The 15,876-nt window shown below is 38.7% G+C and overlaps 3 protein-coding genes and 1 long non-coding RNA gene across 6 annotated transcripts; 3 read left to right on the top strand and 1 right to left on the bottom strand.

Moving 5' to 3' along the window:
- On the top strand, positions 877 to 1,935 carry LOC8071020 (two-component response regulator ORR12). Its single transcript, XM_002445354.2, has 5 exons — positions 877 to 1,035; positions 1,121 to 1,167; positions 1,274 to 1,351; positions 1,494 to 1,564; positions 1,645 to 1,935. The coding sequence occupies exons 1-5, from the start codon at positions 942 to 944 to the stop codon at positions 1,724 to 1,726; spliced, it is 372 nt and encodes a 123-aa protein (XP_002445399.1). The 5' UTR covers positions 877 to 941; the 3' UTR covers positions 1,727 to 1,935.
- On the top strand, positions 3,015 to 7,592 carry LOC8069886 (thylakoid membrane protein slr0575). Of its 3 annotated transcripts, XM_002445353.2 has the most exons (9): positions 3,030 to 3,369; positions 3,482 to 3,528; positions 3,613 to 3,715; positions 4,344 to 4,430; positions 5,260 to 5,343; positions 5,511 to 5,564; positions 6,415 to 6,495; positions 7,113 to 7,158; positions 7,252 to 7,592. In XM_002445353.2, exons 1-9 carry the CDS (start codon positions 3,145 to 3,147, stop codon positions 7,302 to 7,304), a joined length of 780 nt encoding a protein of 259 aa, XP_002445398.1. In that variant the 5' UTR covers positions 3,030 to 3,144; the 3' UTR covers positions 7,305 to 7,592. The 3 variants fall into 3 exon arrangements, with proteins under 3 accessions (XP_021320987.1, XP_021320986.1, XP_002445398.1); XM_021465312.1 differs by lacking the exons at positions 6,415 to 6,495; positions 7,113 to 7,158; positions 7,252 to 7,592 and adding an exon at positions 5,691 to 6,304 and having other exon boundaries at positions 3,015 to 3,369; positions 5,511 to 5,590; XM_021465311.1 differs by lacking the exons at positions 6,415 to 6,495; positions 7,113 to 7,158; positions 7,252 to 7,592 and adding an exon at positions 5,688 to 6,304 and having other exon boundaries at positions 3,015 to 3,369; positions 5,511 to 5,590.
- LOC110436819 lies at positions 9,385 to 10,287 on the top strand. The gene is made up of 2 exons (XR_002454675.1): positions 9,385 to 9,961; positions 10,081 to 10,287. It is a non-coding gene; the product is annotated as an uncharacterized LOC110436819 (long non-coding RNA).
- LOC110436818 (lipid phosphate phosphatase 2-like) lies at positions 11,111 to 15,876 on the bottom strand. The gene is made up of 10 exons (XM_021464367.1): positions 15,609 to 15,876; positions 15,354 to 15,480; positions 15,158 to 15,224; positions 13,868 to 14,089; positions 13,675 to 13,762; positions 13,490 to 13,599; positions 13,286 to 13,379; positions 11,848 to 12,036; positions 11,691 to 11,750; positions 11,111 to 11,600 (listed from the first exon to the last, which is right to left on the bottom strand). Exons 4-10 carry the CDS (start codon positions 14,081 to 14,083, stop codon positions 11,425 to 11,427), a joined length of 933 nt encoding a protein of 310 aa, XP_021320042.1. The 5' UTR covers positions 14,084 to 14,089; positions 15,158 to 15,224; positions 15,354 to 15,480; positions 15,609 to 15,876; the 3' UTR covers positions 11,111 to 11,424.

Below are 15,876 nucleotides of genomic sequence, written 5' to 3'. Positions count from 1 at the left end.
TCAGAAGTGTTATGGCAAACTTTGTGTCTTCCATATTGAAAATAGTTCATACTCTATTTGATAATCTAGACTAGTGTTACTAACGCCAACTAGTTGTGTTGGTGTTTGAAGCAAATCTCCAGTTAAGACCATCAACCACTATGTGTCAAGCTATTAACAAGATGTAGCATTATGAGAGTATTAACCAAATGTTATTCATATGATTTGCTTACCATTGGTGCTCAAGAAATTAAGGGCAAATTTGGTTCCCAAGCGAGCATATATACTACACATCGCTAGATTGAGCAAGCTTACCTTGCTGGCCCTGGCGAGCCAAATTTATCTGCCTATGGAAGTAAGGAAAAATCTCATTAGCTCAGGTCATAAGAAAACCTAAATAAGTAACCAAACAACCATGTCTCTTTGGTTTTTGACCCAGCAAGGATGTTAGTACTCATCAAGGGAACCGAATGTATCCTAAATGAGTCTAGTTCATGCAGAGTCAAAACATGCAAATGAAATCCTATTATGATTAAAAAATATAGCCTGGGTCCATAACAGATACGCTCTATATCCAAAGGATATACTCACTCATGTTAAAAGATATGATAGCTATATCCTACTATTATTTACTATTTTCTCTACATTAAGTATAGTATCAGTATACCTACTAGTGTATTCCATATCTTAAGGATATCATTTGTATATTGCAAATTTGTTGTTTATATTAAAGATATATCAATATAGCTACATGTTTTGAATTTCTATCTTAAGGCTATACATAGTAGTCAGCAAGTATTTGATACTATATTAATTATACCAAAAGTAGAGCCACAAATTTCTATATAAAGAGGGCCACTTTGGGTTCACTCCATCACCAACATCGCAATACAAACAATCCAGTTTCAAAGGTTTGCAAGGTCTTCCTTAGAGGAAGGAACAAGAAGTTACAAGGGAGCATCATGGGCACTGTTGCTCCACATGTACTCATAGTTGATGACACCTTTGTTGATCGCCTTGTGGCATCTCGAGTCTTAAAGAGTTGTAACATTCAAGGTATAATGGCTTGAAGTTTGTATGCTTTCACTCAATTTCTTTGATTTAAATTTTTTTCATTTAAAATAGTATTACTATTTTGTAGTGACAATTGTGGAGGGCCCAAAGCAAGCCTTGGATTTTCTAGATGTGGTATATCAATAGTTTATATAACTAATGTTAATTGGAATGCACGTAATTTATTTCATTTGGTTGCATACTACGGTTGACATGTTCTCAACATACCATTTGTATACAGGAGAATGATGTAAAGCTGATTCTAACCGACTATTGTATGCCTGGCATGACTGGGTATGATCTTCTAATGGAGGTGAAGGTAGACTCTTTTCTTAACGAAAAATAACTTCTAATCCATGGTCACATAGTTTCATGATATATGTTGTGTTGAATGTTTATGTTTGTCTTGAAATATATAGAAACCTTATTAGTTATTAACTGAATTTATTACACCCACTCAGGAATCACCAAAGTTGAACCATATCCCTGTGGTGATCATGTCTAGTGACAACATCCCTGAAAGGATTCAAAAGTGAGTGAAGCTTAAATCTATCAAGCAATTGCATTATATACACCAGTATTATCTATGTACTCAATTTATGTCATATGTAGGTGCTTGGCTGCACGGGCAAAGGAGTATATCATAAAGCCTATCAAAGTTGCTGACGTGCACCGTATTTTTAGCTACATTTGATAAGCTGATGTAGGCAAAGAATAAAGGAACAAAAGAACTCACTATTGGGTTCTATTTTCAATTATCTATGAAGTCCTTGCATGGTCTTCTTTTATTTCATCAATTTTGTGTAATTTGCTTGAACTTCAACTAGACAATTTGTGTTTTTTCTAAAAGTGGTGTGTATCATAGATCCATATGATGTATGTCATCTTATAAGCTTAATATGATGATGGATCATATCATGACTTGTGATGAGAAATTGGTTAAATTTTGGCAAAGAGTATGATGATTTCTTATCAATATGTTAAGTGTGTGTCCATACAAAGTGAAGAAAGAATCTAGTTTTAGTTATAAGGGGAGAAGGATTCCACTAGTTCTACCCTTGTGTCTCTACTGTAGAACCCATTATCAAGGCTAACTCATAACTTACGTCTAAGTATCCCCGTCAGCTTCACAACTAACAAGGATAATAACTATTTACTCCAGAGTGTATTTTGAGCCAACACGAATTATTGGGCAGAAAGTCCACATTTGTTCTCCTAAATAATAATAATAATAATAATAATAATAATAATAATAATAATAATAATAATAATAATAATAATAATAATAATAATAATAATAATAATAATAATAATAATAATAATAATAATAATAATAATAATAATAATAATAGTGCTAATGATAGTGCTAATGATAGTAGTAATAATAGTAGTAGTAATAATAGTAGTAATAATAGTAGTAGTAGTAGTAGTAATAATAATAGTAGTAGTAGTAGTAGTAGTAGTAGTAGTAGTAGTAATAATAATAATAGTAATAATAATAATAGTAATAATAATAATAGTAATAGTAATAGTAATAGTAATAGTAATAGTAATAGTAATAGTAATAATAGTAATAATAATAGTAATAATAATAGTAATAATAGTAATAATAATAATAATAATAATAATAATAATAATAATAATAATAATAATAATAATAATAATAATAATAATAATAATAATAATAATAATAATAATAATAATAATAATAATAATAATAATAATAATAATAATAATAATAATAATAATAATAATAGATTAAATGTCATGTATAACAAAGTATCAATATTTTAAAAGTTATTTTAGCAAAGTCTACGATTAGAGTTATAATAAGGAAGCCTATTATTTCGCGTCCTATAATAACAATTTTGTCGAAATAAAGGGGTCGCTATCGACACATGGGAGGCTCGGATTCCATTTCTGGGCTGCGTTGGTTTGTGGATGTTCCACTCCACTCGTTCTTCTCTCCACGCGCCAAAACCCCAGCCACGGGGCCACGCCCATCTCCTCCTCCCGTTCGTCCCCATCCAAAACCTGCCCAGGAGGGGGGGAAAAAAAAAGAACACTCGCTACTGCTGTTGACACACGGCGGAGAAAGAGCGCGGGGGAGAGATGTCTCTGCAGTGCGTGGCGCACGCGGTCCGAGCGCTCGCCGTGCTTCCGGCGCCAGCCTCCCCTCGCCGCCGGACAAGCCATGTGTCCCTATCCCTTCCGTCCCGGCGGCCAGGGCTCGCCGTTGCGCCGGTCCGCGCGGCGGAGTCGTCCTCTCCGCCCGCCGTGCCCGCCTCAGCGGCCGGCAAGGCCGTCGTCCCGGACGACGAGTTCTCCCTCGCCAAGGTGGGCGGCCTCGGCTATTTCTTGCTTGCTTCTTGGAACATGGTTGCGGCGCCTTGGCGGTTGTCGCCCCGAGCAATCAAATGCTGAATCTGCCGCCGTTTGCACTTTGCAGGTGTCCTTCGGTGTGATTGGGCTCGGGGTTGGGCTCTCGCTCCTGTCGTGAGTTTCGAATTTTTTCCTGTCTTGTCAGTCTAAGAGATTCAGAATGCTCTGCCGTGGATGTCATGTGTTCTTGCATCTCAGGTACGGATTCGGGTCGTATTTCAACCTGCTTCCTGGTTCGGAGTGGTCAGCTTTGCTACTCACCTACGGATTTCCTCTCACAATCATCGGCATGGCCTTGAAGGCAAGAATCTCCTTATGTACAAGACATTACTGGATGACATCTATAGGGACGATCCTCTCAAACTCTACGGGTGCCTATGACGGTCATTCGTCTTCTCTAAATTATGTGGCTTGATGTTTTTTTTTACGGAGGTTAAACCTCTGCTTTTTAGAAAGCAACGTAACAGTACACAGACTGGGGTTACCAGTTCAAAACAGAAAAGCATAAAAAAGCAAAAACATCCTATGCCTAATACATGCATGTTAGCTTCAGCTTATTTGCCGAATCTGCCATCCATGCAGTAGTATTTTTCTGCACAATAAATCAACGAACAGTGCTCTCAGCCATGGTTTTTCTACCAAGCGAACGGGCTCACCACATCACAGATAGACTGAACTAGTCTTGAGCCAACTTGTGATGGATTCCTTCATCTTGAGAATTTGATCCTCGTCCTTCTCCTTAAGATTTGGCGCTCCATTTCTGCAGTATGTGGCTTGATGTTTTGTACTTTTGTGCTTGATATTAAGTTTTGGGATGCAGCTTGCACCTAGAATCTCAATTGAGTGATACTGATTTAGTAATTTATTAGGTTGAAGCTGCTCGGTTTCTTTGCTGCCGTATGTTTTCATTCTGAATTTTCTAAATGCAGTATGCAGAGCTGAAACCGGTACCCTGCATAACCTATGCTGATGCCTTTGCTCTAAGAGAAAAGTGTGCTACCCCTATTCTGAAGCAGGTAATATTTATTTTATACAATCAAACATAACTGCTTAGCATGATGTGGTGATCTGTTAATATTCTGTTATATTGTTGCCGTAATTAAAATTTGGCTAATTACCAACAGTTTCCTGAAAGTGGAACTTCAAAATGAGATGAACTTGAAATTTGTACGGAAAGAGGTATTCTGCATAGTGCATAGATGGGAAAATAAACTGACACTATTTTAACACCACCTAGATAATACACCATGATGTCAGACGTTTCAGTCTTGAGGATCAAAAAACAAAAGTGTTAACACTAAGATTCTTAATCTTGGTTAATTCCCAGAAATCTACATGGAGGATCTAACTAAGTCCAACAAATAACTCTTTCATCATTTTTTGTTTCTTGCCAAAGTGATATGACTATCACTTATTTAGTTACATCATGATGCAATAGATAGATATAAGAAATACGATAAATTTTGGCTTTACAATCATTTAAACTTAGGTCCAACCACAATCCCAGATAGTGAATACAACCAGAGCTTGATGATATATTTGATTCTTTTTGTAGCACACTTTGGTATCTTAGATCATTGGTGAAATTTTGTAAATGCTAAATCATTCTAATTAGTAATTATCAAAATGGTTCAGCACATGCTTTAGAGCTAATAGTGCATTGCTCTTGCTCTCATGCCTGAACTTGGCCTTTTTGGTTATTAATATTTTCACACATTTTCAAGGAAAAGAGTTGAAATTGTGATCTGAAGTGACAATATAGCATAGAAGGATCAAGCATGCATTCAAATAACAGCAAATTTCTACAGTGTCTTTTGTTAATCTGACATAATTGCTTATCTCTAGGTCAGGAGTGATGTTACACGTTTTAGATATGGTGATGAGCAACACCTGGATGAAGCACTACAGAGAATCTTTCAATATGGTTTGGTAATTCCTCACTCTGTCCATTTCATGAAATTAGCATTGTTTTTCTTTATTCACACAGGCCATTTTCAAGCAACGCAAGTGGCCACTGATATGTCTTACAAAATGTCTCTCTTTCGTGGTAACGATTTTGTTGTTATCTTATGGCTTCTTTCTCCCATAAATGGTAGGGTGGTGGCATCCCTAGACGTAGTGCACCTATATTACAAAAGATTCGAGAAGAAGTAAGTTCACTGTCTGTTTTATTCTTGTAAGTAGTCATCTTCATGTATTGCAAATTTGTAACTACATTTCATTTTGGATTTTGTATAATGTACTTACTTTTAAGACTTGAGTCAAATTCATAGTAGTCTAGGGAAATCAATTACATGGTCCAAGAAGACTTCTGGCAATCCACAGAAGGAGTTCTTCCAAGAGATGAAAGAAGGCCGACCCCTATCAAAGATGAAGTTATTTCTCTGCTTCCAAATTTGCCATGCCGCAATGGTGAAGAACTCCACGAAAAAGGATTCTGAGATTGAGTTTTGGCCTGCTGCATCATCTCGAAAAATTCTCTTGTGAAATCCCAATTAATTCCAAGGTGCTGCCAACAAGTTTGGCTAAAGGGACAGCTGAAGAAAAGATGGAAAGCAGTTTCTTCAATGTTGTTGCTGCAGAGGACGCAGTTATAGTTATTTCCTTCAAGCTTTTGCTTTTTTCTTTTCAAACTATTTCTTGTATTCAATCTGTCCATGAAGAGCAGCCATCAAAAGACTGAGCTTGTTGCAACATTTGGAATTCCAAATCCAGAGGAAAGGATATTGATAAAGACTTTATTTCAAAGTCAAAAGAGTGATTGAGCACCTGATGAGTGCTACTCAAGCTAGAGACCCTTTCGTAGTCATTGTGGATTTGACAGATATTACTGAATAAATTTATGCTGTTATTTCAAGCAAAATTAATAATAAAATTAAGTTATGATGGACATCTTCTGTTTTCAGTCTACAAATTATCTACATGAGTTACTAAATGGCCAGCTCAATTTCCTTGGTGCGTTTCTCTCTTACAAGATTCACTGTAATATTTTGAATGTAGGTAACTGAGGATGGGAAATACAGTTTAGTACTTGTATTTGAAGCCAAAGCATTGGAGCTATCCGATTTTGAGAAGAGACAGGTGAAAACACCTTCTTTAGTTACCTGTAATGTCTGAAGCATGAAACAATACTAATATTGTGTTGTTAGAAGCAGTTTGAGTCTGAAATAAATGAGATTTTCTGAACAATCAACTGTTTAAAAAATAGGTTTTCAATAAAAACAACCAACCTAGGAGGGACTGTTTCATTATAAATAATAAGAATAAAGCACGCCAAATCAATTTGAAGAGGACTTGAACATGGGTGGTTGGTTTGTACACCCACACCTCCCACCGAGTAAGCCTAGCTTAGTTCCTTTCACCTAAGGTGTTAACTTTGGACAATGGCTACCGCTTTAGCCAAAGTTATATGATGTTGAACAAATCTTGTTGCACAAACAATCCAACTGCTCTAAATATTATTCCTGCTGACAAACGAAGCTCTTAAAATTTTCGCTCAAAAAATAACAGCACAACCACTGAATATGCTTCATCCATGTAGGGATGCTGCTTATATTGTCTCTTGGGGTGTACTATCTTGAATAGCTAAGCTGTTACATGACGAAACACCATCTTGTCTTTTACCCAAAATTCGTAATGGCAGAATTAAGCATGTAAGATTATTTGAGTATTGATGCCTTGCACATATTTTTCTGCAGGCTAAATTCACCTCCTTTTTTGGTCCTGGGATTAAGGCAGAAATTGGTAGGTTTTATTAATTTTTGTATTTCTCCATAATACTGTGAAGGCTATATAATCTGTCTCACCCATGGTTGCAACATTACTGTATCAATGCAGGAAAAGATGGCAATGATCTATATGAAGTTCGTCTTATCTCAGAGACTACTTAAAAACAAACTTTGGGAATTTTCTCTAATACAATACTAAACGTATTCCTTTTTTTCCCTTTGATCCACTGATTTTGCATATATGATGTTAATAGTATCAGATTTTACCCTTGTTTTTGTTGTGCCTCTGAGCTTTGATATATATTGGTTGTTGATTCTTGACTGCGACCTGGCACCTTCATACACTCCATGGACATGTACAAAGAAAAAGCTGTTGTAATATAGATGTAAATGGATTTGATTCTGAACGTTGTCCATATATTTGAAAGCTATTTAGCTATGTTTTTTTCATGGAGTTGAATAGTGATTGATTTGACAAATCCTTCTTTCTAATAATGTCATTGGCTAACTTTTGCCCACATGAGAAACGTAGTGCCACTGCTACATAGTTTACTTCGTCGGAAGGCAGCAGCAGAGTATTTGTATATGTACAGACATACACTTCAGACATTGTTTCTTGACAGTGGACTTTGTAAAAGATCTTCACTGGTGTAGCATACACAGTTCTGTACTTTTGGCATGTGTTGTGGATCACTCCTCTCCGGCATTCACATGCAGAGTGAAATGTTTCAGGTTTTCAGCGAAGGATCGACAAAGCTTTGGACTGTGAAGAATAGATAATTGCTGCAACAGATCTGAGGATCACGAAAGCCTCGAGTAATTAATTCATTCCAGGATCTGGATCTAGGTAACACTTAGCACTGACAATAGTAGATCCTTCTTCTAGTAGACTAGATTACTGACAAAGAGCAGGTGAAAAACTATTTGCAATCAAGTGAATGTTTGCCGTGTTGTATCTAGAACCCGTGATTCTGGGTCCCAATTCCAGAACATCCTGGTGAATCTGCAGCAGGTTTACAGGAAGTCAGTCAGGACCCTGGCATGATTTGCTCACTGGAAAGCATTACAGTAAGCTAGCAGCAGTGCATCTACTGATGCAGACTGACACTGTGGAGTGTGAGAACAAGAAGCCCCCACATGCAGAAGGCGTGATACTTTCTGGAGGTCATGTGAGCAGTGGCTGCAATTGTCCTGCAGCTTCCACTCACACATGTATGACTCCCAAACCACATGCATGCATGATTAGTGTAGTGTGTGGCTACTGTGGCTACACTAGAAATAAAGGGAGATTTAGACTGATGCCTTGTACATCTACATATGATGGTCAAATGAGGAATCTTATGGCCAGTCAGCCACATCTGCTCCCCTTGTCCTTGCCGAATTATTAGCAGCTTCACGAATCACGATCTTGGGGAGCTCGATTTGATCCGAATGGGTTTTGTTTAATTTGTAGCGGTAATGTGGCATGTCAAGATTTCTAAGAACAGCTGATCCAAAATTGAGACAACCAAATAACAAGCACAAGATTCTATAGATAGAAGCAAATGTTTATTAGGGGGATGAAGAAACGATGCCACCAAACAATGTCACTGTTCAATAGAAAAAATAATAAGCCAAAAATTTAACATAATTCCGACACCCCTTCCTGTTTTGACATTGATAAGCCAGAGTTTTAACATAATTCAAAAAAATATGATTTTGGACCTAGTTTCTATTAAAGAAACTAGACAGGTACTTGTCTTTTGTTTCCTTTCTCCATCTAATAGAAATCGCGGCAAAACTTGTGCTGTCCTTTCTTAGAAAAAGGATCGTACCCAGGCCCAACCAAAGTATTCCAGTTGAACCTTGACTGTGAGTGAACGCATGTTCTTGCTCCTCGCCGTCACGTGCATGGTAATGCGTGCACGGCGCGGCGCGGCGTGGCGTGGCGTGCAAAGCTCCCAGATCTTCCCCCGGCCGGTTTGGTTGCCGGTGCCGCTGCGGCGAGCCCTCTCGGACGCTGCAGGTAGACATATGCATGCATCCACGATCCATGTGGTACACTTGCCGTGCTGTTCGCTAAGAGATCGAGTAGCTCTCATGTCATGTGGAAGCATGACCAGTCGTCCATGCATCCTTCCCTCCGATCCCTAGCTACAGCTAATCTATTCCTCTTAACTGTCTCATTAGCCTTTACAACAACCCTCTAGTCGTCCTTGGTGCACTTTTCATCTATATATCCCACTCGCCTGCAGCCTAGGGAATAAAGCTAGTTAACTCGTTTAGCTTTTGACAAAACGTAACCATCAGGGCCACAAAGCTGTGTAATTATACTCGATCCCAATCATGCATATCAGGAGCTAGCTGCAACTTTCTTTTTAATAATTGGCATGTATGTAGTACTTGACAGTCAAGGCACACACACACATATGACATTCACATGAGAATATCAATGCTGCCTGAACAAGAAGATGCCTCCTCAGATCAGAAGCTATATAAGTAATGTCCACAGCACACAATATTCCATCCTCCATTCTCTTGAGCTTCAAACACAAAGCAAACATCATTATGAAGTCTCCTCCCACTGCCAAAGCACTTGCTGTAGCCACCCTCTCAGCTCTGCTGATCCTTCTCTTCTTCGTCCTGCTCTGTGGCTCTTCTTCGTCATCGCCATTGCCACGGTCGCAATCGCAACCATCTATTGTGAGGAGCAGAAGGCTTCTGTCGACGCAATGCCGTGATGCCAACTCTTGCTCGACGCCTGTAGGCGGGTTCAGTCAGTTCTTCAAGGCACCAGCAGCGACGGTATTGGAGAGCTTGAAGAAGATGCCCAAGAGCAGGTCCAATCCATCGCATAATTAGGGCCTTCCTTGTGTGGTTAGCAGTGTTTCAGTTAGCCTAGTTTGTTTTTCAGTGTTTTTCTCACCCTGGCCTCTCTGCTACTTTGTTCTTTTTGTAGTGGTGGATCACTTCAGCTGGTCCATTTAGTTCAGGATAGGCACCAGTATGTACATTTTGAGGGCAAAGCTAGCTAGCTTAACTGCAGCTCGGCATATGTATGTATGTACGTTTTGAAGCAAAATCGATGTCCAGATCTATGTAGTACATGCTTATTCACATTAGATGAGAGGATATTAACGATAATATCGTACAGTTTTAGTGGATTCATCTTTTGCTATGAGATCTCAGAAGGCTCTGTACATTGCATTACACCTCACATGGCTCATGCATTCATGTGTTGCAACTTGCAATAACCTTTTTTTGAGGCCTGTTTGCAACACTACAATTCCCCATTCGATTTCGAAGTTCTTGGATTCGAATACCAACATAAATGTGACTGTCGTTGGAATTGCAGAATCTCTAGGACCTCAAGGCTAAAAAAAAGACGAAATTTTGTTTGGGTTCAGCACAAATTTAAATTATTCAATCCCTAAATGTAATATCTTGCATGCCAACAACAGAAACTTTTCATGTTTCGGTTTAAAACGAAAACGATACATGCTGATGAGTAGCAACCAAAAATCGCAGTCTTATATCACTCAAAATACACCCACAGAAAATAAGCAGAACACAATGAAATGAAGAAAAAAAACCAGCATTATACTCCCATGGTTTTTCTTCGACGAGTGACATGCTCATACCCAATGTTTACAGTAAACAGGATCAAAGGTTCAAGCTTTCTTCATTACTACACACAGGGTCATTAGATGATTAATAAAAAGCCCAAGGGCCTAAGCCCCTTGCGGACGGACCAAACCAAACCCAGTAACTACCAGACACCAGTCACAGTACTACCCAAATTATTCATGGTCCAACACAGCAGATGTATTACTCGTGGGTCTGCTCATAAACAATAAATGTGGTCTTAATGAATCCGAAAATTGAGGACATGACTGAATCTGAGAAGGTGGAAAATTTTGTCAGAATTGCATAAATACTGAATTCTAAAGACAGTTTGCAATCCATTTGCAGGTTGTCGGACAATTTCATTACCACCAAAGGGAACCTTGAAACAAACTTTCCATACCACAGCAGTGCAAAACCAACTATTCACATTGTCACTGGAAACATAAACATTCACTGTCATTTACAGCTAACCACAACACATGTTATTCCATGGTATTAAGGCCTGCTGGGCAGTTACAAGAAACTGTGGATCATCAAATCATCAGAAGGCGGTAGATATACCTCCATACTCTTTACATTGGACAGCTACATGGTGAAACCACAACTCATTGTGCTTCCAGAATTTGAAGGAATGGAAGAATTTGCACCTTGGACAAACTCACAGTGGCATGCTTCTTCATAGTCTCCGGCCAGACTCCATTGACTCCAAGATAGGGCTGGTATCCCTAAGGGCAATGCCACCATGGTCTTCTTGTTCATCTTCAGACTCTGTAGGTCTTATGTTGATTGAGTTTGCATTACCATTGCTGTGTGTCTCAGCTAGCTGTTGGAAGTATGCGTGTGGCCATAGAGCTGCAAATGAATAGGAACAGGAACATGTAGTAAAATGTATGAGTTCAATATCTCATGAGCATATATTATAGAGAAGGGCGAAAAAGGTACCATCATTGTCAAAGGGAAACGGGAAGAACTGCAGGTAACAGAATGAAGCAACTGTAAGACCTGAAAAGAAATAAGAGAATGACACTCGATGTATGACTTCTGATTGTAAAGGGTGTTCTAAATGTTAAATACAGAAGGGCATCAAATAGTAGCAAACCTAAGATGCCGCCTGCAAAAACATCTTGCCAGTGATGCCAGTAATCATCAACTCGAGAAACCGCCACAAGTGACGCGACAAGTAGAGGCAGAAAAACTAAGCATAGTTTTGCAATGTGACCTTTGCGATCAAAAGCTTTAAGTTTTCCAGCCAAGTACCACGCAAGAAAACCTAGACCGGCAAAAGACCCTGCAGTAGGTGACAAAGAACAGAAACAGATCCATCAATTCACCTTCTGAAAAGGGGGGGGGGGGGGGGATAGCATATTATGGCAAACACCCAGCAGGAAACCCCCTCAGAGCCATATATATAGACTGAGAAAGCGTAAATTGCTTGCAAAGGTGATGCATGCCTCAAAATGATATGCTGAAACCAAATGAATTGCTTGCAAAGGTGATGCATGCCTCAAAATGATATGCTGAAACCAAATGCTGCTAACATGTATAATTCATATAGCTCAAGAATATATAACAGGAAACCAATGCCAAGAGAATCCATTAATATCATGGAAATTGTGTACTGTGTGACAAGAATTATCAAAAGGAAATATAGCTAAAGAATATATAACAAGTAACCAATGCCGAGAGAATTCATGAGTATCATGGGAACTGTGTACTGCGTGACAAGAATTATCAGAAGGATAATCTTTGATTGTCAGACATAGCTATTCATTAAGATTTTGGAGAACTGTATTAGGAAGAAAAAACAGCAATTCCAAAAGGGCACAGGGCAGTAGCTAAAGTAATAATTCTGAATACATAAATAACATGAAAGGAAATCTGCAATTTTCTCAGAAAATACAGGATATCCTCAAATGAAAGGAGAGTTACAATCATAGTCCAACAGTGTTTTCAGGGTAAAGTTATTCATGTGGAGAAACAATTGCATCAGCACTGCAACTAAATCATTGATCTTTGTTTATTCATTGTTTAGTTGTTTACCGATGTTCTCTTTTCTTATTAGTGTAGTTGCAATATTATAGTGTATTACCTTTCAATTAAAAAAAGTTGAACCACTGACAAAGTAAACTACTGTACTAGTTTGATTAAAGATTAAAGATTTGAGATTGCATCACAAATTTCCTAAGTTTTTCCTCTTAACAGGAACTCACTCTGCAAAGTTCTAATGTAGGAGAGTGCTGGAACAAAACCATTAACCAGCAATAGAATATAAAAGATAAACAGTGACTGAACTCAGATGAAGGATTAGTGCATCATAAAGGATTCAAAATAACAAGTGTTTCATGTACAGAAGCAAGTATTGTCAAACCTCATAAAGTTCTCACAACTACATCCCAAGGTAGTGGATCAATCAACCACTACAACATGAGTTGCCACAACTACATCCCAAGGTAGTGGATCAATCAACCACTACAACATATCAAAATAACCACAAGAAGCATAATGGACATTATATACCAAGCAATTTCATTTCTTACATGAAGAATGCCCACTTGGGAAGCTCTTATGACCTTCCTTGATGACACTCTTTTCTCCATGGCAAATCACATCGGTGGTGATATTATCATAATTCTGGATAACAATATTAGATTTAGTGACTACGGGAGCTTTAAACTTTGAATTTAGAGCATATCAACAGGCATGCTTGCATAAGAAAAAATGGCACTGATGGAAGGATTTACAGGTTTGCCATCAGGAAAACAACGCCAAAAGAAATCTGGGCGAGGGCGGCCAACACCATCCTTAATTGCATCAGTGATCACAGCAGTTATAAGCACTGAGTATAAGATCCCTGCATAATTTTTTTTAAGTTCAGCATAAACTAAAACTGTCTATTGACAAATAACATCTTTAGAATGTCAGGTACCTAGTATGCCATGGTGTAAATCATAGACATTTTTCTTTTTGAAGTAAATGACACCAAAGATGAACCAAGGTAGCACTATGGCAATCAGCTGTAATCAAGAAAAAAATAACATGCCTCAGGACATATTGTGCATAGCACACAGTTAAAATCAATATTTGAAATCAAAATGTGAAGTACCAGAGTAAGTACATACAGGAACAGCCCAAAATGGGATTGTGTTGCCCTTGAGGGGATAACTCAAGTCGGTCATCATGTCGCGTCCAACAAAGCGGTGAAAGGGCTCGATTAAGTTTAACAGTCCATCAAATACAGCAAGACATAAAAGTATAATCCAGTCATACATGTGTAATCTTGCCACTTTGGTGCCATGGGACTGTATAGTGTGGCATCCTAGCTGGATATCAGGCATTCTCCCCTGGAATTGAAAAGCAAAAGAAAGAACTTCATAGTTAGTAAATAAAAGATAGAGTCATGCATGGACTGAAGATGACATGTGAGGAGATTATAAGAAAAAAAGAAAGAACAGGGGTCATGAAACATTTCAAGCAGAATGTATTCTCATGTGGTCCAAAATTTGTTACTTAAGTGTTAAGAAAGAAAAAACATTATCCCATAAAGCTTGTATTGTGCAGAAAACAGAAACTCTTTAAACATTTACAATGAATTGAAAAGAAGAACCACTTGTGTAAATAACCACAATTAGATTTCAAAAAAAAAATCATGTAAATCAATATGAAGTCCAAAACAGTCCTAAGGAGGGCAAGGCGAAAAAAAGACCAAGCTATTCAAAAAGGAAAAAAAAAAGAATCAACTGGTAATGTCCATTTTCAGTTTAGTACAAATGAAGGACTATGTCTGGCTCCAGGTAGTGGCACCTGGGACAGCAACATTTCCATGGCTCAAACAATGATAACATGCCCCTTCAACAGAATATGCAGCATAGTCCAAAAAAAAAGGTAATCCATTTAACTGTTTAACCAAAAAAAACAACATGAATGGATTCAGGAGAGGACAAATGTAAAGGTGCTTCAAATATAAAGTGATTCAAAATAATATAATCCACATAAGACTACATATAACTGCAGCTCAACTGAAGCATTGCAGGAGTAACTCTCTCGTGTTGCTTTAAACAAAAAAAATCCCAAAAAAAGACTGAATGAACAGAAAAGGTTTGAGTTGGAAAATGCACAGGTCCCATTATGCAGAAGCTGGGCACTGCTAATTCTACCACTGTACTCATAAAAAAAATTGATACTAGCGACTAATGACTCTACAAAAGATGGGAGTAATTTTCATACAAATTGCAGACAAGTCCAGCAACAAAAAAATCAAAACTAGACACAAAACACTAGTTGACAATAGGTGCCGATTCCCATTAAACTTGACAAAGATTTGTTACTGATTGACACTTCAGCCTGTACTCCTGAATGAATACAAAGAAAATTAGAAAAAGGTAGGGTTTCTCTGAGCCTAGAGGGCTTACCCAACTCACTCCTCCCTCCCTGATAAACTGTGTTGGTTCAGATCGATTCTCGGACGCCACCGCCGCTCTACAAGAAGCACTCGGAACGAAGACATTTAATCAGCGCAAGGAAACGGAACCGCGCCGAATTTCGCCGCAACCAACGAAAGTGGGGGAACGCTCGGAGCCCTCTCAGTCTCAGACATGAGACACTTACCACTCAACTCAGGGTATCAGCCGCCGTCGCGAGCAGCTGGGCGAGGTGGTCCGCAACGGATTCCGCCGGAAGTGAAGGGACCAAGAACCAAGTCGGCTGCTGGCAGTGGCCGCCGATATCAGGGAACCTGTACTTCGTTTCAAAAATTAGAATAAAAAGAACTCGATCGGGTTATCGGTACAAGAATCTTGAAAAGAAGAAACCCCTTTTTTTATTAAAAAGTAAAAGAAAAGGAGAAGGAATTAGGGGGTGGACCTGCAGCAGAACGGAACGGGGTCCTGAAACATCAGTCGCCGGAGCTGTGCTCGGCTGGCTTGGCTGGCTCACACTAGGCCACTAGGGATGGAGAGTTCTTTTTCTTTTCTCTCAGAAACAGTTAGGGTTAGAGTGGAGACGGCTGCAGCAAGTAGGACGGGAACTCGCGGGATCAGGAGATGGATACGGAGCAAGTAGGATGGATTGGGCGGTGGGCCTGTGTTTGTGAAGAGATAAGCACAAACGATAGCCGGAAAAACTCTTCCGC

Source organism: Sorghum bicolor, chromosome 7 (genome assembly GCF_000003195.3).
Source record: "Sorghum bicolor cultivar BTx623 chromosome 7, Sorghum_bicolor_NCBIv3, whole genome shotgun sequence".
Classification (NCBI taxonomy): domain Eukaryota; kingdom Viridiplantae; phylum Streptophyta; class Magnoliopsida; order Poales; family Poaceae; genus Sorghum; species Sorghum bicolor.
Note: the sequence above shows the minus strand (reverse complement) of the source record. Positions and strands in the feature narration are given on the sequence as shown.

Excerpts from the sequence above, each read along its gene's own strand:
- LOC8071020 (XM_002445354.2), top strand. The coding sequence starts at position 942 with ATGGGCACTGTTGCTCCACATGTACTCATAGTTGATGACACCTTTGTT. Across the intron at positions 1,352-1,493 it reads ATCTTCTAATGGAGGTGAAG|GAATCACCAAAGTTGAACCA; the intron begins GTAGACTCTTTT and ends ACACCCACTCAG. Across the intron at positions 1,565-1,644 it reads ATCCCTGAAAGGATTCAAAA|GTGCTTGGCTGCACGGGCAA; the intron begins GTGAGTGAAGCT and ends TGTCATATGTAG.
- LOC8069886 (XM_021465311.1), top strand. The coding sequence starts at position 3,145 with ATGTCTCTGCAGTGCGTGGCGCACGCGGTCCGAGCGCTCGCCGTGCTT. Across the intron at positions 3,370-3,481 it reads ACGAGTTCTCCCTCGCCAAG|GTGTCCTTCGGTGTGATTGG; the intron begins GTGGGCGGCCTC and ends TGCACTTTGCAG. Across the intron at positions 5,344-5,510 it reads GAATCTTTCAATATGGTTTG|GGTGGTGGCATCCCTAGACG; the intron begins GTAATTCCTCAC and ends CATAAATGGTAG.
- LOC110436818 (XM_021464367.1), bottom strand. The coding sequence starts at position 14,083 with ATGCCTGATATCCAGCTAGGATGCCACACTATACAGTCCCATGGCACC. Across the intron at positions 13,600-13,674 it reads TTTACACCATGGCATACTAG|GGATCTTATACTCAGTGCTT; the intron begins GTACCTGACATT and ends AAAATTATGCAG. Across the intron at positions 12,037-13,285 it reads CCCAAGTGGGCATTCTTCAT|GGTCTTTTGCCGGTCTAGGT; the intron begins GTAAGAAATGAA and ends CACCTACTGCAG.